This window comes from Phodopus roborovskii, unplaced genomic scaffold (assembly GCF_943737965.1).
Source record: "Phodopus roborovskii unplaced genomic scaffold, PHOROB, whole genome shotgun sequence".
Classification (NCBI taxonomy): Eukaryota; Metazoa; Chordata; class Mammalia; order Rodentia; family Cricetidae; genus Phodopus; species Phodopus roborovskii.
Window position 1 is genome coordinate 1,147,964 of NW_026125665.1, and position 23,187 is coordinate 1,171,150.

Sequence of the window (23,187 nt, forward strand, 5' to 3'; positions counted from 1 at the left end):
TGCTGGGATAAAAGCTCAAATCTGGCTTTTGAACTCGACGAAAGCTTTATGTCCTTTTGAGGCCGGGCCTCGCATAGTCCAGGCTGGCCTCCAATTCTCTGAACTTGAGGATGACTTTGAACTTCCGGTCCTCGGCCCCATTCTTCCAAAGCTGGCTTGACAGGCGTTTGCCGCAACGCCTGGCTGTTTGTGGGTGTTGAGACAGGATCTCACCCTGTGACCCAGGACTGACACCTGCAGACTTCAGGTGCATTCCCGGCGGTGTGGGTTGGTGGGGGTCTTCTTTCTCCAGTTGGGTACACCAGGTCAGCAAGGAGATCCGGCACAGGACCACTATTTCCACTTCCGCGGAGCCTGGGAGAGGTCAGTCCCGGCCACAGAATGCGGTACGCGGATCGCCGTGCATACCCTGCTCGAACCCAGGAGACGCTCTGACATTTCGAGTTCAGGGCTGTATCGTGCAGGGGACAGTGTGACCCTCCTCGGTGCCTCAGTTTCCTCCTAAGGGCGGCAGGGAGAGTTGCTCCTCCAGGGGATCTTGCCCAGAGTTTGTGGGACACGTGCGCCCCCTGGTGACCGACGGATGCACTGCGGCTGTGTGGGTGGACACAGGGATCTTGAAGCTGCTGCAGGGTCAGCAGCATCTCCAGCGTGGGATTCAGCGCTGAAGGGCACGAGCAGCCCGTGAAAAAGGAGGTCGAGCTAGAGGACCGGGAGGGCAGAGTGGGGACAGTGTACATCCACTGCACCAGAGCGAGGGCACCACACAGATAAGCCTGCAGAGGCCCAGGGAGGACCCGGCCTTCGTCCGAGGTCGCATAGTAAGTCAACTGCCACCACCTCTCAGAGAAAGTCTGGGCGGCTTCAGAATTTCCCTTGGTTCCCACAGGTCTACCTGCCCAGTGCTGACGAAGTAGCTTCTGCTTCTGTACCACTCACTTCACGGTCGGGCACACTGAGGTTTGGCTCAGCTGTGTGATCGAGGGGCCCGGAGCTCAGAGAGGCGACACCTGCCTTGCACACACGGCTGGCGCTGATGCTGGGCTGGGAACTCTCTAGTTGTACTCCAGGTTGACTGAGGTGGAAGGGTGATGAGCAGGGAGACATCTCAAGCCTACCCACAAACACCATCAGGGAAAGACACTGCAAGGCAAAACGAGGCAGGGTTCTGGGTGCATGGAGATAAGAGGCTTCTTTGAGAATTGGGACTCACACACCTGGAGGCTTCCTAGCCCACCCCAGGGGTTCTGCAGCCTCTGCATGGGGGCCAGAATCCCCACACTTTAATTGGGGGTGTCCCACTGTGTGAGCTCTATGTCCAGGTTGTCACAGGCCTGAAATGGGGACACAATCCAAGTATGAGGACTTCACCCAGGATGGATGGCTGTCCCTATGGGAAATCACTGGGAGCTCTTCCATTTTTTTTTTTTTTTTTTTTTTTTTGACAGTCTATTGTAGCCCAGGGTAAACTCAAAGAACTATGAACTATCTGCCTGCCTCAGGCTCCCCAGTGCTGTGATGACAGACGTGTGCAACCACACCTAACTCTTGTTTCCCATGTGTTCAGACAGGGTCTGGACATGTAACTCCTGATAGTCCTCCTGTCTCAGCTTCTTGAGTGTCTACTGCATAGGGCGTCCCTGCTTCTGCGAGCTCCCCTGGAAGAGCACCTGCTGTCCTCGAAGGTAGGTCTGGTTGCAGTGAAGTCGCTGGCTGTGCTGCACCCCTCCAGCCAGTGCTCGGCCACCACCATGAACGCTTGCACCTGCAGAGGCGCTGTGTGCTGCTACACACACACACACACACACACACACACACACACACACACTGCGGTGCCCGTATCAGGGCAGCTGCAGCGCAAAGCTGAGCAGGGCACCCAGCTGCGTGGCCCTGGGCAGGTGCTGGGACTTTGTGTCCCAGCATGCACAGTTACACTGCCAAGGAGACCTAGGGCTCTACAGCTTCATTTCATACTCATTCTGCTCCACCCCACGTCACTTCCTCACACCTCAGATCCTGCCCTGAACCTTTGTACTTGCTGAGTCTGAGGGACTCTGTTGGCCTCCACCCCCAAATGTCACCACAAAGGAGTCCCAGATCACCTCCAGCCTTGTCTCACTGTAGCTAGGGAATGCACAGCAATCCACCTGCTTTTGGCCCCAAGAGTTAGTATTGAAGACTGCCTCCTGTCTTGTTTATCTCTTCAGGTTCTGTTGATGGGAGTTAACACAGCTCACAGAGGACAGTAGGAGGCCATGTTCCCCAGGCCCTCATGGCAGTCTCTGAAGGAAGTGTTTATTGAGCACTACCTCTGGGCCTGCCTGTCCCTGGCAGAGGCAGCAGGGAAGTGGGGCTCAGTCCAACCTCTGAGCTCCTTCCCACCTGCTTCTTGTTGTGGAGTCCAGGAAGCCAGCCACAGGTCCACTGTCTCCCAAGATCAAGTGGCTGAAGCCTTATTAGAGGCTGCACAGCTGGTCCTGACTGGCCACCTATCCCCATCAGGGACCCAGTGCACTTCCCCAACTGACCAAAGCAAGGAAGGAACCCAAGGCCTGAAGGACCTGGCCATTCTGCTAGCCTATGACCCTGGTCTCCCACTACCTCCAAGTCTGACCCTCCCAGATGCCCTCACTTTGACCTTAGTGGAATCTATCCACTCTTGCTTCGTGGCTGAAGGCCAGTGGTCTCACCTCTGAGCTTGTGTCTTATTCCAGTCAGATAGATCCTGAAGTCATTGTATACAGCAGGCACTCAATGTCTGTGCAGTGACCCCACCATTCAGGAGCCCTCAGTTGGGGCATCCACCTCCTCTGGGGAGAAGCTCGGGGTCCCCCCCCTGCTATGTAAACAGAAGGTGGTTGGTGTCTCCTGATTTACTAAGAAATGGCAAGCCCCTCCCTCTTCCCCCGCTGTAACTCCTTGCCCTCCTGGGGCTTAGGACAGCTAAGGGCCCAGCAAGATCCCATGGTCCAGTCTCAGGGGAATGAATGCCAGTTCTCTTGGCTCAACTCCTCCCAGGCTTGCAAATCCAGAGCTCCAGAACGATGAGGAACTAGCTGAGGCCACATGATGGCCAAGATTTAGCAGTCTGGTGACCAGCAGGCAGTCACCCGAAGTCCGACCCCACAGTGGGCAGCCAGTGGCCTGGCAGGCTCTGGGTGGCTAGGGCTGGGTGGCCAGGCCCTGGCCAGGGAGGTGGCAGAGGGCATATGGCTTGGGCAATGAGGCCTGGCAGGGCCTGCAGGGAGGCACCCAGGGCATCCAGGCGACTCTCCAGGGAAGCCAGACGTGCTTCCAACTCCTCCTGCTGGGCCTGCAGCTCGGACACCACTTCATACGCGATGCTCTGTGCCTACAGAGATGGAGAGATAGACAGAGTGAGAAAGGCAGGGAACAGGGAATGGCTGAGGATGGGTGGTTAAGGACACCAGGGGCCACCATGAGGGTCAAAATAGCACAGGACTGCAACCCTTTCTGCGAATGGAGCTGGCCCGGTATGTGACTATGGCCTTGGCCAGCAGGAGGCGCCAGAGGTGTGGGGCTCCCGACACAGGCGACACACTCATAGCCAGGAGTCTTGTGAACATGGTCAGCTAGGCAGTAAGGCACAGAAAGACTGAGCTCAAGCCACTCTAACCCAGCCACTATCCTTAGGGCTGCCTCCCCCATTGCCCAGGCTGTACCTCACTTGTCCCCATTCTTAAATAAACCAGGGTGTAACATTTGGAGAAACTCATAACTGCAACCAGCTTTCAAGTGGCTCAGGACCCTCTCTGTTATTTTATTTTTATTTATTGAGACAGGACATCACCATGGCTGACCTGGATTCGCTATATAGACCAGACTGGCCTCGAACTCCCAAACTCTGCCTCCCAAGAGCTGGGATTAAAGTTGTTTATCACCAGACCCAGTTTGACTTTTTCTTTATTTAGTTTTGTTTTTTCAAGACAGTGTTTCTTTGGCTGTCCTGAGACTCACTCTGTAGACCAGGCTGGCCTCAAACTCATAGAGATCCACCTGCCTCTGCCTCCTGAGTGCTGGTACTAAAGATATGCACCAGTACACTGAACTTGACTTTTTATTTTTATTTATTTGTATGTATATTTTGAGATACAGTCTGCAGGCCATCTTTGAATTCAAAGCAATCATCCTACCGCACCTTCTTAATACTGGAATAAATAATGTCTAACGATTCCTGTAACCTTTGACTAACACCCCTGAATTCTAGAAACTGAGGCAGGAGCGGTAGTTCTAAGTTGTCCTTGGCTACAAAGTGAATTCCAGGACAGACTGGGCTACAAGACATCCTGTCTCAAAAACATCAAAAAGAATTCAATAACTTCAGAAAATATTACTGGGTAGAACTGGGCTGTGAGGTGGATCTGCCTAGAATCCCCCAGTGAGGGGCTGGCTGGGTGTGGGGGAAAAGGGCCAGACAAAAAAAAAAAAATACCGAGCAGAGCCAAAAAAAACACACTTTGGCCCTGCAACCAAAACCAAAAAAAAAAAATGCATCCTGGCCCTGAAACCAGTGCCAAAGAAACACACTTTGTCCCTGGAATCACAGCCAGTGAAAGAAATACATCCTGGCCCTACAATTAGAGCCAAAAGGCTAAAAGGGACCAGTGAAGGAAACACACTTTAGCCCTGAAACCAGAGCCAAATCTGACTCTAAACCTGTGCAGAAAACCAACCAATCACTGAGAACGAGATCTAGCCAGTCTGAGCTCCTGGAGAAACACCACCCCCTAAGAAACCCTACATAAACCCTGTGTCTGTTCAGCTTGTGGCTGTCTGCCTGCCTGGCTATCCTCTGCTACTCTAACAGAGGACGGCAACTCTCCTGGATTCTTCCCTCCCAATAAATCTCTTGGATGAGGTTTGGGTGAGACCTTCCTTCCCCTGAATGGAGCATGGAGGAGCTGTAACACTTTTGCTGGGGAAACCTTCCCCTAGTGAAGCAGAGTTGTTACACCTCCACTAGAAAAACAGAATTGTTACAGTTCTGGATCAGAGCTGAACTGTAACAACTTGGCTGGGGAAGACCTCCCTTGCTGGAGCAGAGCTGATAAACAGGGGAAGCCTTTCCCTGGAGCAGGGCTGTAAGCTGCTACATTTACTGTGACTGTGGTATTCCTGGGCTCCCGTGTGCCAGAATACCTTTCCATCCCAGCTGTAACACTCAGTATTCTTTGGCTCCTGAGTGCCAGAATCCATCCCCATCCCATCTGAGCTGCTGCAATGCTTACACTAGGGGTGTGGCTCAGGAGTGGAGCCCTGCCTAGAATCCCCCAGTGAGGGGCTGTGGCTGTGGCTTGGGAGATGGAGACCTGACTAGAATCCTAAGCTGTCTATATGTTCAACACTGGATCTCTATGTTTCCTAGGCTATTTCTGACCTCCTAGTCTCAAGGGATCCTCCTGTCTCAGCATCTGGAGGAGCCAGGAGTTCCTGGTTTACAATCCTATGACTGTTAATTGTGAATTTAAACACTTGATGCTACATTGTGGGTTCCCATCCTCCTCTGATAGGATACCCTATCCTCTGGTTCCCCTCCTCTCCCCTCCCTCCTGTCCTGCCCAATGCTTACCTTGGCAAGGTCGGCCAGCGTGTTGGCCTGATCATTCACTTTCCCTTGTTCAATCTTCACACTCCGCAGCCTGGGGAGACAGAAGTGAGGGTATGTCAGGCTACAGCAGGTTACAAGGCTGAGAGTGGGATGCATCTGCAAGTCTGATCTAGATCAGATCAAGGACCTGGACACACCTTACCCTCAGGATGAACATTGTCTCTGCCCACTAGGACACACCTGTGTTGTGCCCCTCCCCATGGGCATCATGAGTCCCCCAGTCTTCCAATAAGCCCAAGACTTACTTCTGAGCCCTGGCAGGAGCCGGAAAAGCAGAGAAAAAGAAAGAGGAAGAAAAAACACAAAGCAATTTTAATCCCATGTAGCAACATGCTGAGTGCCTGCCCACCAGCATCCCCAGGCACTGCCCATCATTCATTCTGCAGCCTGAGAGGGTTAAGTGTCAGGTACCTCACCTCCAAGGGCAACTTGTTCAGGAAACACCCTGACAAGGAAGCTGAGATGGCCAAGGGCAGCACCACAGGGGTCAGCACACAATCAGGACTTGACCCCTTGACTGCTGGTCAGGCATGGTGCCCTTGACCCATGAGGAGCTGTTCCCCCAGAAGGGCTGCTGGGGCAGATTCCATCCTCTCTGTACCACATTCTGCAGCTAAATACCCCCCAGAGGGTGTGACTGCCTCCTAAGCCCAGGATCTGACCCTGGCACCCACTGAGCATTATAGCATCACAGGCAAAACATAAAGTAAAGGAAAGAGAGGCAGGGTGGCAGACAGGCAGAACACATCCAGGGCAGGGAGCCTGTGGATGGAGAGCTGGGATGCAGTCTCTATAGACTGGAAAGATTCAGACCCAACCCAAGGCACATATGCCCTCTTTTTTTTTTTTTTCCCCAGAACTTTTCATTTCTTGGTTTTATTATTATTTGATTTCCCTAGAACTCAGACACTACTTCCATTGTGGGGGCTCTCCTACTCAGTGCACCCCCTGCCCATGCTGGCCTCCGTACCTCCCTGTCTCAGCCTAGGCTTTGCACCATCCTTGGCATGGCCACCCCCACCCCCCTCACCTCCACCTCGGATCCAGTCCACACCCCTCCCCTCTCTTGGCCCTAATCTATTTTTTTTGTTTTGCTTTGTTTTTGGTTTTTTGAGACAAGGTTTCTCTGTGTAGTCCTGGCTTCCCTGGAACTCACTGTGTAGATCAGGCTGGCCTCAAACTCTCAGAGATCCTCCTGCCTCCACCTCCCAAGTGCTGTGATTAAAGGCATGTGCCACCACCTAATCCAAACCTTGTTTGGCTTTGATAATTGCTGTAGCATTCAGGAAAAGGCCATGGAGGTACAGGGCGATCTATGTCAGAGTGCCAGTGCCCCAGCGCACAGACTCACACAGAGACTCATCTATTTGGACACACTACCTCTCAGCAAATCCCCCTTTCCTTTTCTGAGATATTTTCAAACATTCTGGAACATTCCTTCGGGTCAGCTCTAGGGTATAGCCATGAGTGGCTGCCTGAGAGCCAGGGGCACAGGGAAAGGAACTGTGAAGGTACCACACTTACTGATGGATGGCTTGGAGGAACTTACGCTGGTGTTTCCGAACCCGGCCTTGGTCTGGCTTCTTAACTAGCCTGCTGTGTTTGTAGATAAGCCATGTCTCCCTGAGAACATTTGCAGCTGCGTTTCTGACCTGGGGAGCAGAAGAGAACAGTTCTTTAGGGTTGTTATCAGATGACCCAAACCTTATGCAAATTTCTAAAAACTCTAGAAATCCAAGAACCATCTGTTGGGGTTCCCTACACTGTGAGCCAGAGGCATGTTTGCATGTCCCTGTAATGTCACATGGGTGTCAGACTGTCAATACTGAAAGTGGGGATGTAGCAACCCCCATATAGTAGCTTCCCTTTACAGCAGTGGTTCTCTCTGTGTAGATCGCAACCCCTTTGGGAAACAGATATTGACTTTATGACCCATATTTACTTTATGGTTCAGTAGCAAAATTATAGCTATGAAGTAGCAACAAAAATAATTGCATGGTTGGGAGGGGTCACCATAACTAATGAGAGACTCTGTTAAAGGGTCGCAGCATTAGGAAGATTGAGAACCACTGGTTTACAGGGTCTCATGTAGCCCAGGCTAGCCTGAAACTCACTGTGTAGCTGAGGATGGCCTTAATCACCTGCTTCTGGCTCCTGAGTGCTGGGATGACAGGCCTGGGCCACCATGCCTGGTTCATGTCGTGCTGGGTGGAATCCAGTGCTCTGTGCATGCTAGACAAGCTCTCTGACAACTGGGCTCCAGGCCCTCATTCATTTTATAGTCGAGGAACCTGAGGCATGGAGAGGGCAAGGTGCAAACGCTGAAAAGTTCATGGTGTGCACTTAGCAGCTTGGTCCAAAGCTGGTACATGTGGCCCTGTATCCTCTGAGCTGCAGATACTTGTGTAGTGGGAATCTAGTAGTCAGTGTATCTAGGGTAAACATTAGAATGTAACAATTGTTTCCCACTGTACTGGGGTAACAGTAGAGTATATTCACATTTATAGAAAGTACCTAGACCTTGAAGAAACCATGTAGAGGAGAGTGATTGTTTTCTATGCTTTATAGAGTTGTTCTGAAGGGGTTTTCTATGTATTACAAGACTTTGGCCACAAGACTATCCAGGCGCATTTGGAGGTCTTGCACAGGAGGGCCCTGTACACAGTACTCAATAAGGACTAAAGGCTGTGGGGGTGTGATGGTTTCCTTCAGAGAGCATATAGCTAAGTCAAAGGGACTTTGGTATGAGAAACATATTGTGCCCCAAGCACAGTCAGTAAGTATCTTCTGAATAGAGGTTCATGGTTCAGTTCACAGAAACTGTTCCTCCTGCTGCCAGAGAGCCTGAATTATGTTCTGGAGTGACTCTTTTGAATGTCTCCTGCAACACAGAACACTTGACACATGTGGACATGATGCTGAGCCTGGAACAGCTCTGGAATAGCTGCTGTGGTGTCCCACAGAGACAGGAGTGTGTCACCCACTGGCTGAGGCCTGCAGGGAGGAGCTCACCCGTTTGGTGAGTTGTGTGTCCATCATGAAGTTGTGCACGTGTTTCTCAGCCTTGGTGAGCTCCAACTTCCTGGCCACTACAGCCACCACCAACGCAGTGCAGCCTGCTCCCTGTGTGGGGTAAGGACATGTCAGTCCCAATGCCAAGTACACCCTCCTTCAGGAAGCCCTCCCTGGGTCCTGCCCCTTTGCCACAGTGGGATGGGGACACAAGAAAGAGGGGAAGGGGACACTGCCACAATGAAACAGGGCACTGCCAATACCCCAGGGGACTAATGGCACAGGATGGAGGCAGGTGCTGAGCCCAGACAGGGCAGGCAGAGTACAGAAACCGCCCTGAAGAGTCTCTCTCATTCCTGGTCAGGGTTAGTCTTTGAAGGACCCAGAAGCCTCTTTTGGGGAAAAGTCATACTGACAAGGTCAAAGCAACTTGCTGGAAAAGTGTGTGTGGGCAAAGAACAGGGAAAAGATCCACACATGCATGGAAGAACATACAGTCATGAGTCATAATTACTAAAAGGCCAGGCACAGCGGCATCAGATTCAAGGAGAAAATGGTGGGTGCTGGATATGAGGAAGACGAAAGTGTGGCTGCCTGTGCCCAGAGAGAGAAGGGTGACAGAAGAGAGGAGGGAGCAGAAGCCAGGCGGTGTGCGTGGCACACGAGGAGACGAGAGGACTGCCTGGGCCACAGAAAGACGGTCAAAATCGGGGCCTGGGGTTTGACTCAAGCTGCTAGTTAGAATTTTCTGGAAGGAGTCATACCTTTTTGTTTGTTTTTTGAGGCAGGGTTTCTCTGTGTAGCCCTAGCTGTCTTGGAACTCACTTGTAGACCAGGCTGGCCTGGAACTCAGAGACCTGCCTGCCTCTGCCTCTTGAGTGCTGGGGTTAAAGGTGTGCACCACTGTGCCTGGTGGTCATGCTTTTAAATCTGTGTCCATTTAAGGGATTGTGGCTAACCACAGAACTTCCTGGAAGGAGGCTGGCTCATTAGAAAATGTAGTTTTGTATTCCCTCCATGCCTCTCCAGGTTAGAAGGCTTCTGCTTGGGGCTCCAGGAGGGTGGGCCAGAGACCATGCTTAGTTTTTCCTTTCTCCTGGGTGGAACCTGGCCAGTAAATTAGCAACAATGCCAGGAAGGCTTTTGGGGAGAAAGGGGAACATGAGTTATTTTTGTTTTGAGACAGAATCTTGCAAGGTACCCAAAGTGGCATGGAAGGTCCATCTTCCTGTCTCAGCTTCCCAAATGCCAACTGGGATGGCAGGTGTGTGCTGGCATGCCCATCTCATGACCCTCTTTGTGCAAGAATAGGTCACTGTACTTCAACAAGAATGGGACCTGAGGGTCCAGACTGTCAGGGGCTCAGAAGACTGCTGCTTAGCCTGTGACAATGGTGTATACCTTTAATTCCAGCACTCAGGAAGCACACACAGTCAGATAGATCTCTGTGTTACACAGTGAGACCCTGTCTCAAACAAAGACAAAAATAAAAAGTTTGCTCAAATCAGATTAATGAAGCTGATATTCCAAGTGGCCCACATCTACCAAAGGTAGAAGCTTTCTCTGCCTGGGCTTCTAAAGTCCTTGTAGACAAACTTGCAGAGGTTCCAATGAGCCATGCAGGCTCCCTGAAATCAGATGTGGGGGCAGCTAGGGCCTCTAGGTATGGTGAGGGGGCCTCAGAATTCACTAAGCAAAACCTTGCAGCATGCATAGCAAAATAAGGAGCAAGGGCCCTAACTCTGGGGTGCAGGTGGCCAGGAGCTATCACTCACCATGATGCCGGTAAGCAGACACACGCCCTTCCCACAGTAGGTGTGTGGGACCATGTCTCCATAGCCGATGGACAGAAAGGTAATGGAGATGAGCCACATGGCTCCCAGGAAGTTGCTGGTCACTTCCTGCTTGTCATGGTACCTGGGGTTGGGGATAGACAGCTTGGTCATCCACACCGCCCTAACCACCTTCATCTAGCAAGGGGAACAGAACTTTGGGGCTCGTCTGTCCCTGGATGCTAAGGGAATGGGGTGGGGGCTGAGTGATAAAGGCCCTGGTACAAGCTGGGATAGGAGCTCCTTGCCGTCCTTCCTCATGGACCTTCCAGCCTCTCCCTGCCGTGTCTGCTCTCCCTAACCCCACGACAGTACCGAGGATGACCCAAATGCACAGCTGCATAGGGAAGACTTCCCACATAGCCAGTGAGGCCTGACTAAAGAGGACTGGGGACACTGAAGCCAGCAGGTGGCTGTAGGAGAGGAGAGGGGAAGGGGTGCTGAGGGTCAGGCTGTCCCCAGCCTGCAGCCTTGGATGTGGGACGGGAGACCCTGGAGAGCAGAGCTCTGCTGGAAAGGCCGGCTGAGATCCCACCTACTAGAGCTATAGAGATTGGATACCCAACCTGGGGCTGGCATGGCAGGAAGGTGGCTCTGGGGATGGTGGTAAGGGACTTAATCACAATCCCAAATTCTCCAGAGATCATTCTGGTTTTTGCTTTTCAAGACAGGGCTTCTTCATGTAGCTTTGCAGCCTGCCATGGAACTTGCTCTGTAGAACAGTCTGGCTTCAAATTCACAGAGATTCACCTGCCTCTGCCTCCTGAGTGCTGGGGTTAAAGGTGTACGCTACAACTGCCGCCAGAGATCATTCTATAATTAGTTTTTTTCCTTTTTGAGACTGGGTGTCATGTAGCCCAGGCTGGCTCACAAGCTTGCTATGCAGTGAAGGATGAGCCCCTGATCTTCCGGCTTCCATCTCCCTAGTGCTGAGATGACAGACCGTGTCCCTATTTCAAGCCACTGCCACGGGATGCTTCAGGGTGACCCAGGTGTGGAGATGGGACATGTAGGGACAGGGCTGTGGGGTCAGAGCAAGCAGCAGTGCCTGGTATTTAAGATGAGCTTTGTGCTCCCTCTTCTGGGCCCCCAGCTCAGACAGGTGTGAGGAGAGCCCTGAGGTCACTGATCAGTGGGGTTAGAGGACAGGAATAGCAGCAGGTGCATCAAACTCCCAGGGAGCTGGCGGGAAGATGGGGTGAGCATGGGAAGCTGGGCCTTTTCCAACTAGGCACAGTGCAACAAATGGATCTCACAGCCACCAAAGCACCCCTGTGCCGATAAAGCCCAGCCATACCTGTCTCCAGTCAGGCAGGCTAGGGACCCCAGGCGCGTCCTATGACCCCTGAGGACTTCAGTGTCCTCTACAGGTTCCCTTACTCCACGCCCCCAGCCAGACCTATGGGTGACCTGGGACCCCTGGTTCTCAGAGCCTAGCTGAAAAGACCCTGGGCTCTGGGGTGTCCCTTGTCTCCAGCCAGGCCCATCCTGGATGCCAGCTTCCCTCCCTCACAAATAATCTTAAACTCTTGGCTGTTGGGAACCATAGTGGTAGCTCAGTGACTGCAGTCATGGGGATCGTTGTGGGGTGGAGGGGCTGGCGGCAGCTCAGCTGAGGGTGGGACTCACATGTTCCCTCTAGGGTCCAGAAGGCCAGAGATTAGAGGGAGGGAAAGTTAACATTAAACTTGAGCCTGTCCCTGGTGGCCCCAGCCCTGAGTCCTACCCCGGACCCCCAGAAACAAGAGTGGGGTGTCAGGGCAGGAACCAGGGGTGAGGGACAGCTCTGAGTCTAAGGCTCCTTCTGCTGGCCTGATTTCAGAGGCCAGCATGGGATGCCTGGAGGTGGTCAGGGATAGAGTGATGGATGGGTCTCCAGGGGAACAATTGAGGCTGACAACCCAGCTCTCAGCCAGAGATGCTGAGGTCCAGCCAGAGATGCAGGGTCACAGGATGGAAGTGGAGACTAGGGGTCAAGGTTGGAGGATAGGAAGGTGGGACCTGGGGTTTGGGTTCAAGTAGGTGGCCATGGTCAGTCACCTCTCACACACGCGCACTGTCCAGGCAGCGACAATCCAGGAGGAGATGCTGAAGACCAACAGTACAGTGCCAGGGCAGATGGTCATGAGCGTCTTGGTGACGAAGCGCGTGTTGAAGGTAACACGGTTGAGGGCCCCGATGCTACGGCTCGATGCATCAGTGAAGATGCGACTGTGCAAGAGCATGACCCGAGCCAGCAGGTAGAGGCGTAGGAACATGGGGATGGACAGCAGCACATCCAGGTCTGCCTCAGCCGCCGACGGCACCAGGGAGAAGGCCAGCCGTGCTGTCCACGTGAAGCGGTAGTGACCAGGCACTGGGTGGATGGCACACACAGCCAGCTCCAGTGAGATCAGGGACACTCGCTCCCACGTCATGGCAATGCGCCAGTCATCGGCACCATTGTCCACCAGGAACAGCTGCAGGAAGGGGTCACTGGGTGGGTCTCCTGAGCATGGAGCTACCTCTCAGGGGGAATGCTGGCCTAGGCCTCAGCCTCACCCAGCTCAAGATTTTTACACAAAGATTTTTTTGTTTGTGTATTTTTGAGAAAGGGTCTCATGTAGCTGGCCCTGAACTCCTATACAGCCAATGATGACTCTGAGGTTCTGATCTCATACATCAACCTGCCAAATTCTGGGATGACAGGTATAGAACACCCCATCTGGCTGGTTTGTTTTGCCTTTTGGAGACAGGGTTTTATTTGGGGCTGGCCTTGAACCATCAGCAATCCTCCTGCCTCAGTCTCCAAAGTGCCAGGACGATAGGGCATGTGCCATGCGCAACACTTGGTTGGTTTCTCAGTTCTAGTCCTAACTCAAAACCAATCAAAGGCACTCGCGGCAAGCCTGAGGACCTGAGTTCAAGACCTGAAACTCAAAAACAATAACCAACACATGTGCACACTCACAAAATGGGGGAAAAAGTGTGGATGGAGGGAGACTGGGCTCAGTGGAAGAATGCTGGCTATCTACCCTGGGTCTGACCACTGGGACTGCAAACAGGACCTTTACAATTTTAATCCCACTTTGCCCTGACCCTGTCTGGTGATGCAGTGCTTAGGGCGGTGCACTGGCAGCCTCCCTGAGATCCTGAGGGAACAGCCCCACACTCTGCTGGGCTGCACTGACCCTGGGAAGGGAAGGTAGAGTTATGCTGTGACGTGGCTGTGGATGACAGGGTGTGAGCTTGGTGACAACCACTGACTTCATCACTGTCAGCTCTCACCCTGACTCCCTGTTCTGGAACATTCTCAGCAATGCACAGCTACACCTGTGGCTTTGGGGCCTCCCTCAGCTGTCACTCTTCCACCTTGGGTCAGAACGCTTAAGGTGGAAATGAAGGCTTCTCGGGCATCACCCAGCATCAAGGGGGTGGGGTGACTAGAGGGGAAAACGGGTTGTCATCCTGGCACCCAGAAACAGTGACCAAAAAAAAAAAAAAAAAAATCAGTTGTTTCCAGCCTGGGCTACTTGAGACCCTGTCTCAAAAAACCCAGAAAACAAGCCCCTGGAAACAGACAGGTACAAAATGTGGGGGAGGGGATTGAGAGTGGGGTGCCATCCCACAGGCCTCCCCAGTCCTGACCCCATCACACCTCTGAGTACCAACCTGGATCTCCCGGGCATGGTAGAGGACGACAAGGCCAAGCAGGATGAGAGTGGACAGGCTGATGAGGCATTTCAGGGCAAATGAGTACAGTGACCCCTGCACACAGAGAGGGGACACTGCAGAGCGCTGGGGCAACCACTACCCAAATGGGGTGTCCCCATGGCTTCCCCCACTCCAAGTCTTGGTGTCTCTAGAGCTTTTGGGCTACCTTGTAAGGGGCCTGGCAGTCACCAGAGAACATGCCAGTGTCTCACAACCTTGTGGCTCTTGGCAACATCTGGCCCAGGCACACAGCAGCACCCTACTAGCACCCCTCCCCCATCCCTTGTCCTTGCTCAGGTGGCCCATCTGAGGCCCCAACCCCAGGCTGAGCAGATGGGGGGGCAGTGCCTACCTTGGTGTACACACCCCAGGACAGCTCTGTTTCTGTCACCATGACAACAATCCCAAACATGCCAAAGATGAGAGCATAGTCACTGAGGCGTTTGCGCTTCTCGAAGAGGGCCCTGCGGTGGCCCAGGCGATGGCTGACAGTAGAGGGCTTCCTGGCATCCAGCCTGGACGAATCTTCCTCCTCTTCCTCCTCCTCCTGCTCCTGGGGATGGCCCCTGGGGTTACCAGGTGACAACCGAGCAGGCTGGCCCTTGGCCACCATCTGCAGGCCAGGACCTTGGGCAGGCTGCAGGGGGCAGCCTGCCTCAGGGTCCATAGGCTCCCAGCCCAGTAATTCAGGGCCACTGCCCAGAGGTCGTCCCACACTGCCATTGTGGCTGCTGTTACTCATGGCCATCTGCCTCCCTGGGCTGGACTTGCAGCAGGCCTGTGCAGGCCCGGCATGGCTCAGCAGCAGGGCACCAGAACAGACCTGTGGAGACAGAAAACAGTGAACATCTCCATGGCCATTCCAGAACAACCCAAGGCCCTGGAGAACCCACAACACACTAACGGTCTGAAAAGTGCTCAAGTCAGTGTATACCTTCTGCTCAAGAGCCTGATATGGCTCCCTAGTACTACTAGCCTGGCAGAAACTAGTGTGCCCTGTACCCACCCTGCTCCATGAACACCCTACCCCTCAAGCTGCTGAATTGGCAGCAGGTGATGTGGTGGCCTGTGTGTCCAAGGCCTTCTGCATACCACTCTCCACACTTCATGGGTGAAAAGGCAGTTTGGGGCTGTGACTTGGCTGTCCGACACACACGCCAAGCGCAGACCAGCAGCTGCCATGTTCATTCCCGAGACAGCTCCCTCCTGGTCACAGTGTGCAAAGAGAATCCACCTGGGTGACCAACCAGTCTGGGACTCACTCTGCATTTTGAGCCTCCAGTTAGAAGAATGTCTGCTGCCCCAGCACAGAGGGAACTCCTCTTCCCTGTTCATAAAGCTGAGGGAGGCCAGGCAGGGACGTGCTACACAGCAGGACCCACAGCTGTGAGAGGAAACCAGCCTGGTCCTACCCAGCTGTGAGCTGGGGACACCAGCCTGGGGATTAACTGCTGCCTGAAACATCAGCTCAGTCCATTTCTTCCTCCCCCTCCCCCACTGAGATTTCATTCATTCATTTATTTACTTTAGAGATTGGCTCTCACTCTATAGCCCAGGATGGCCTTGAGCTTGTGCCACACACCAAGTGTTGGGATGACAGATATAGCCACTATGCCAGGTATGGTGATACATGCCCACCACCTAAGCAAATGGGGATGCTGAGCCAGGACGCTCTGAACTCCAAGGCCAGCTTGGGCTACATAATGAGTTTGAGGCCAGCTTGGGCCACATGAGACCTTCTCAAAATAAAATACAATAAATTCAGAGCAATAGGTGTTCCTTGCTGAGAGTCTCAAGGAGGGACCCACCTCCTGCGCACCCCTTCACAGGAGCCACGGTGAGAATGGCCCATGATGAAAACTCCCAGGACACTAGACCTGTGCAGGGTGGCCTCCCCAGCAACCAGAGGGTGGATGGGGCAGAGGAAGGACCCCAGCTCTCTCCTCAGCAGGCTCATTGACTCCTTAGGGTGACTTGTTCTGCTTGCCCTTTGCCCACTGACCACCAGGGAGCTTACTGGGCCAGGCACGGTCTCAGAGAACCTGATCCCAGTTCAGAGTGGCCCGCGAGCGCGTGCTCAGGTCACTAGCTGTGCCACATCTACCCTTGGGCACCGACTTTGTGGACTTGGCATTCTCCACTCGCAATCTTCCTTCACCGGGTACACACGCACCCGCTTTCTTGTATCTCTTACCCTGACCCCGCGGCTACACCATCCTCTGCCACGTCCCCAGCCGCATGATCCAGGTACTTGCGATTACCAGACTCCTGCTCCCTCACGCCAGTACCTGCGTGCCACTGCGGGTACCTGGACCCGCATGCCAGCGCGTCCACGCCTCGGCCGCCCGAGGTGGGGGGCAGCGCCCGCCCCTGATGAGCGGCTCCTTGGATTGGCTGAATGCATCAGGCCCCGCCCCCAGTGACCCCGCAGGCTCCGCCCACGCTTAAAGCTCCCTCCTGGGCTCCGGAGGCGAGGATGGGAACCCAGGTGATGGACAGCTGCGCTCGGGTTGCCCGCTGTTGCAGGGGGTCCCGGACACTAGGGGCCTCGCCTTTGGGAACAGACAATCCCGCTCCCTTCGGGGATTCCCCAGTCCTGAACCCCCAACAGCCTTTCAGGCAGGAAGAGCTCCGGGGATCTGGAGTTATCAAGTCTGGGGGGACCCCTCCACCTGCTGTCTCCCCATCAACAAGACAGCCCTGAGCAGGACTCCCTCGTGCAAGTTTTGTTTTAAATTAAGGTCTCATGTAGTTCAGGCTGCCCTAGAACTTTCCAGATAGCCCAGGTTAGTCTTAACTGGCTTTGTAGCAAAGGGATGACCTAGAACTCCTGTTCCGTTCCTTCTCCCTCCACTCCTGGACAACAGCAGGGGCAGGCTTGGGCCACCCAGCTGCTACAACGTTTTGATTTTCTGTTTTTCGAAAGGGTGCCACTCTGTAGCCAAGGCTGATCTCTGGTTCACTCACTTGAATCCTCCTGCCTCAGCCTTCTCCCTGGGGTGTCTAAGTGACAGGTGTCTCCTAAGACACCTTAGGGACCAAGAGATGACCCTATTCTTTTCCCCCTGCCTCCAAACCATGCCATTGTGAATAAGCTAGGAGGTTCTGGAGTCTTGGGTTCTCAGGTCAGTCCCTTCCCCTCGCCTTCTCTCAGTGCAGCTCAGAGCCCGGCAGGTGACAACGCTGACGCTGATCCCCAAGCAGAGCCACCCACATCTCAGAATCAGCCAATTCCTATGGGGACCACCAGACATGGTGACAGTCCAGGTGTAGCGGTCACTGCCACATCTGCACTATTCACACAGACATAAGTGGGTTTCACAAGACACCAGAGTGGCAGGCCTTTGTAACCCTGCTGTGCCCCAGGAGCACCATGTTGCCTCCAGCCTGGGAACCTCTTGCCCCCAGGCCACCTCACTGACTTGAAGCACCTAAGAATCTTTTTTTTTTTTTTCCCCTTGAGAAAGGGTATTGTGTATCCAAGGCCAGGCTAAAACTCACTGTGTAGCTGAGAATGACCTTGAACTTCAGATCCTCCTGTCTTTATCTCTTGGGTCCTGGGATGATAGGCATGTGCCATCAAGCCCCATTTATGCAGTAGTGCCAATGATGGAACCAGGACTTCATAAATGCTAGGGAAGCAGTCTACCAGCTGAGCCAGAAGCACTCTATCAACTAAGCTATAAGCATTCAACCAGCCAAGGTACATTTCAGCCTCTTTAATGAGCACTGGCTGGCTGACTGACCAAGCTACCCATTGTTCCCAGGGATTGGACACATGCCCATCTAGCCCTGCTCGGGTCCCTATCTCGCCATGCATTGCCATGGTGGCTGTGGCCAACTGTGGTCTCTCATTCTGACTGCCTTTCACACCCAAGTCCAACAAAGGAATTCAGAGCCTAAGCAGACATCTCTGCCTCTGAGCTGCATCCTCTTTTTCTTAGGGCCACCTTGCCTTCAAGCAGCCCCTCAAGGAGGTATCCTAGCAACCAGCTGGGCTGGCCCTGAGGACCCATTAGGCTGATGGTGGCAACAGGGCGGGGAGGGACCTGAGGAGTCACAGGTGCATGACACAGGCACTTGAGACACCACTGGAACCCCCTTGACAGGAAACAGACTTGCAAAAACTATCCTCTGGAGACTGCTGGACAGGAGGCGCATCCCTGGAGCCTGAGGGTTGAGCCCGCAGCCAGAGGAAGTGACTGCAGGACTTTGGGAGCCTGGACAGGCCCAGAGGCACCCAGAGACAGGGCTCACACAGAGGTGGCCTGGCAATATGCTCCCTGCTCTCTCCATTCCACACCAGCTAGGCACGGAGGCATACACACTCCAGACTGGAGCATCAGAAGTTAAAGCCAGTCTTCTCTGCATAGATAGAAAGCCATCCTGGGCTACAGCCCTGTCTCAAAATGAAAAACACAGCAAAGATGAGAGAGTTGGTCATGCCTACACTGAAGCAAAGTGTGCAAAGGCCCTGGGGCAGGAGGGGAGACATGAGTCATTGAAGGGGTGCACACTTCTTGGGGAGCTGATTCTGGGTTATCTGGGGCTCAGAGGTCTTGGATTCCCCCATCAGTGTGCCTTGGGCCCCTCCTGTATATAGAGCTTGTACTCTCAGGGATGAAGAAGGCCCCCATCAAACCAGGCCTCAAGTGAGAGAGAAGTAGCCCCTAGGAAGGGACAGGGCCCAGCCCCCACCCCCAGCCCCAGTCATAAGCAAGGCTGTTGAAGTTGAAGGCCCCTTACCCTGCAGTCATCAGGAACTCCCATTGTCCCCACACTGGGCACAGCTCTGTGAACATCAGCTTCACTTGGAAAGCCTAGCCAGTTTCAACAGAAACACTGTGCAAACTTGCATTTCTGCCCCCAAACTTCATAATGTGACCTTATTTGGAAGTAGGACCACACCTATAGCGAGAGCTATGCAGTGTTTGTTGATTGACTAATATTGATCTCATGTACAGCTCAGGGCTGACCTTAGATATCAGCCAGGAGTGGAGATTGGAGGTGAGTGGCAGGGTCTTTGGACTTGCCTTAATTCCACCCTCCAGGCTGTGTGACACTGAGCAAGTCACCAACCTTTTCGAACTGGCTGTCCAATCCTGCACTGGCTCCAGCCACCACTGTTCTTACTTTACTGTTACTGTTTCCCTGGCCTTTTTCCTTTTGCAGTTGTTTTCATGGGGCTTTCGTTTTTTAGTTTCTTCCTTTATTTTGTTTTGTTATTTCAGAGGGACAAGATATCACTATGTAGCCGTGGCTGTCTTGAGATTCACTCTGAAGACCAGGCTGATCTCAAACTGACAGACTTCCACTTGCCTCTGCCTCCTGGGACCAAAGGTGAGCACCACCATTGCCAAACACTTGTTTTCATGTTTCAAGACAGGGTCTTATGAAGCCCAGATTGGCCTCAAATTCACTATGAGGCCAAGGATAACCTTGAACTTTAGATCTTCCTGGCTCCTTCTCCCACAAGATTAATTTTTTTCAGTACTGGGAATAGAAGCCAGGGTATGGTGTAGTTCAGGTAAGCACTCTACCAAATGAACAGGAGTCCGGCCCTTTTAAAATATCTAATTGAGGGTGGGGTGGTGGTGATGCATGCGTTTAGTTCCAGCAGAGGCAGGTGGATCTCTGTGAGTGCAAGGCCACCCTGGTCTACAGAATGAGTTCCAGGACAGCTAGAGCTACACAGAGGACCCTCTCTCAGAAAACAAACAAACAAACAAACAAACAAAAAAACCTGAGAGGGCTGATACCTACAAGGCATCTCACAAGCAGCTGCAACTCTTATTCCAGGGGAGCTACTGCTCTCTTCTGGCCTCCAAAGGCAGCATTGCATGTGATGCACAGACATAAATGCACTCAGTCATACACATAAAAAGAAACGAACTCTCAGAATTTTGTTGTTTGGTTTGGTTTTTTGAGACAGGTTTCTTCTCTGTGTAGCTCTAGCTGCCCTTGAACTCACTCTGTAGACCAGGCTGGCTTCAGACTCACAGAGATCTGCCTGTCTCTGTCTCCCAAGTGCTGGGACTAAAGGTGTGTGCCACACCCTGCTCTTCCCAGTGCACTGTGGATAGGATCCACGCTGCTCTATTCCCCACTTACACTCCAGCCTTTGCTTTTCTATTGCAGTTTTTGAAACAAAATATCAGTCTGTGGCCCAAGCTAGCCTCCCATCTAAAACCCTCCTGATTCTGGCTCCCAAGTGCTGGGATGAAAGGGCCCTAACCGCAAGCCTGGCAGTCATCAGCTCTCATACCCAGAATGGTGACCAGGGCTGGGAAACTCACCCTGGGATTCAAGGGGTTCTGGAAGCCACCAACCTGACGCCCATGTTCTTCAGTACTTTGAAGTTGTCCCTCAGCGCTGGGACAGCTCTGACTGTATCTCTTTTCAGCACCTGTAAAGATCAGACATAGGTACCAGATGGGATAGGATCACAGTATTCCTTTTTGTTTTTTTGGGTTTTGTTTGTTTGTTTTCCAGACAGGATTTCTCTGTGCAGCCCTGGCTGTTCTGGAACTCGAACTGTAGATCAGGCTGGCCTCAAACTCACAGAGATCCTCCTGCCTCTGCCTCCTGAGTACTGGGATTAAAGGCGTGAACCACCACCATCCAGCTAAAGATCTATTGACCCCTAGTTCTTTAAAATTAGTGGCTTTAAAGGAAAAAAAAAAAAAAATTAGTAGCTTTAGCCAAGTGTGGCCACCACAATGTGAGCCCAGCATTTGAGGCAGGAAGATCTTAGGTTCCAGAGCAGCCTGGGTGTTCAAATAAGATATTGTATTTAAAAAGCCAAAGAAACAAAACATAACCCCAAGCTGAACAAGGTGGTCCACATTTCATTCCAGCACTGAGGTGGGCAGAGAAAGGTCAGCCTCTGAATTCAATGCCAGCCAGGGCTATTCTCTGAGACTTTCTCCCCAAACATGAATGCTCCCATTTGTCAATGAGGCCTTGGGTGTCCTCAGGCCCATGCTGGAGGTCTGTCTCTTCACCTGAGCCTGGAGCTCTGCTCTGCATACTGCCTTTTCCCCTCCCCCTTCCCCCTCCTGCTTCCTCCCCCTAAGCTGCTGTGAACTTCAAAGTGTCACTCCTCTCTTCCTAGGAGGAAGGCAAGGGGCAGCCAAGGTCATTTGGCCCCCTCCCCCCCCTCCCGAAACCTGCCTCCTGGGCTTTTCCCTGCTAAGGTTTCAGGCAGCCTCCAAACTCCTTCAAGGCCAACTCTGGGGACCCTAATTTAACCCCCTAATTCCTAGGAACCAGGGAGGGACTAAGGCAGGATGGGAAAACCCAAACAGGCCTCCAGTGGGAGGCTGGGCTCATGCCTGCTGTGCCTGCTGCCTTGCTGAGTGACCTTGGGTAAGTTCGGGCCCTTTCTGGACCTCCCAGCTACCCACTGCAGGGGGCTGATGCCCAGAAAGCCAGAGGGAAATCCTGTGTGTCTAGTAGGTCACCTCCGAGGCTCCCACCCACCACAGCCGGGGGAATCCCCGCCAAACAGAACCAATGCCCAAGGAAGGGGCCATGGGGACTACCATGCTGGGTGACTGGCAGTCTCCGGGTACCCATCCTCACCCTAGAGCTCAGTCCCCTTTTCCAGGGACTCAGAGTTCGTTTTGGGGCAGTCTCAGCTCCAGGTGATGGGAGGAAAACGAAGGGACACTCCGCGGTTCCAGCAGGTCTCTGGAGCATTGGCCTATTTATGAAAACCCGGTAAAGAAACACCCCCACCTCATTGCCCAGTCATCCCGCTCTCCCTTCTTCTGTCTGTAACTCACCAGCAGTCTTGGCCTCAGCTGCTGGAGCCCCAGCGTCCCAGCCTGAGAGCAAAACCAAGTGAACCCGCGGCCACGCAAGGGCGTGAGAACTGAGATGCGCGCGCCGCCGCCACGGGGACCCCTGCCCCTGGCTCACTGGGGACGGCCAGGTGTTCCCTCCGCGGCTCCCAGCGCGCTCTCGCCGCCCAGGCACTCCAAGGACTGGGGCGACCCTTGGTGGCCGTTGGCTTAAAGCACTGTTTGCAGACGAGGGAAACTGAGGCTACGACAGGGACAGGAAATCCCTGCCCCTCACCTCAGTCAGGCGCTGCAGCTGTCGCCTCCCCGCAGCAAGAAGCTGAGGTCGAGAGGCCGCGCGGGACAGAGTCCGGGGGCAGGGGAGGTCACGGGGGGGGGGACGCCTGGAACTCCCGCAGCTGGTGACACGGCCCAGGCTGGAAGATCACAGTTAGTAGGGGAGTGGGGTCTAAGTGACCAGTCGCAGCGGAGAAAACTTCGTCCGGGTGTCTGACTGAGAGGCGCCACCCATGCAGCCGGGGTCCCCCTGCTCCCCTAACCGCGGAGGCCGGGGTGGCGGGACCGTGAAGGTCAAACTACCCAGAGAGAACAATGCGTCTCCTGGGGTCTGGAGCGCTTAAGGCGCGGGCACGCAGAGGCTGGGCTGGGGAGAAGCCGGAGACCTTTTCCGAGATCCTGACCAGACCCAAGCCTCAGTCTCCCCAGCTCACCTCTGGGGTGGCTCGCAAATTTGAGATGTGGGCAGCTATCTGTGTCTTGCTTTGTCCTCTCAATGTTGTTCCTCCACCCCATCCACCCTCGTAGCCCCTCCCTCCAAGCCCCACCCCTGAGCACCCACCCACCCACCTTCTGCCACGGTCTGAGGCAGGGGGATTTCTTCCTGGGAGCTCGGAGATCTATAAGAGCCTCCATCATGTTTCGTTGTTGTTATTTTGGCTTTTGTATTTTTTTTTCCTCCCGTTTTCTTCCATATGTTCTAAAAAATAGCCGTTCCCCTCTCGCGGGTCCCCCAGCCCCGCAGCATGTCGTGAGCTGCGCCGCGCTCCCGCGGTGGCCGGGGATTCCTCGAACGGGCGGGGCTGCGCCGACGACACGCGCGCGCGGGCTGTGAGCGCTCCTCCCACCGCGGAGCCGCGGGAAGAAAGGGGCAGAGAAGACAGAAAGGAGGACTTCGCAGAGCTCGCCGGGGGCCGCAAGCACACGGCTCAGCCGGACA

At 53.7% G+C, this 23,187-nt stretch overlaps 1 protein-coding gene across 1 annotated transcript; it reads right to left on the reverse strand.

Moving 5' to 3' along the window:
* Positions 1–2,920: 2,920 nt before the first annotated feature.
* Positions 2,921–14,923, reverse strand: Kcnn1 (potassium calcium-activated channel subfamily N member 1). Its single transcript, XM_051178129.1, has 8 exons — positions 14,519–14,923; positions 14,125–14,220; positions 12,514–12,932; positions 10,417–10,558; positions 8,642–8,752; positions 7,154–7,281; positions 5,591–5,660; positions 2,921–3,352 (listed from the first exon to the last, which is right to left on the reverse strand). Exons 1-8 carry the CDS (start codon positions 14,912–14,914, stop codon positions 3,107–3,109), a joined length of 1,608 nt encoding a protein of 535 aa, XP_051034086.1. The 5' UTR covers positions 14,915–14,923; the 3' UTR covers positions 2,921–3,106.
* Positions 14,924–23,187: the final 8,264 nt, after the last annotated feature.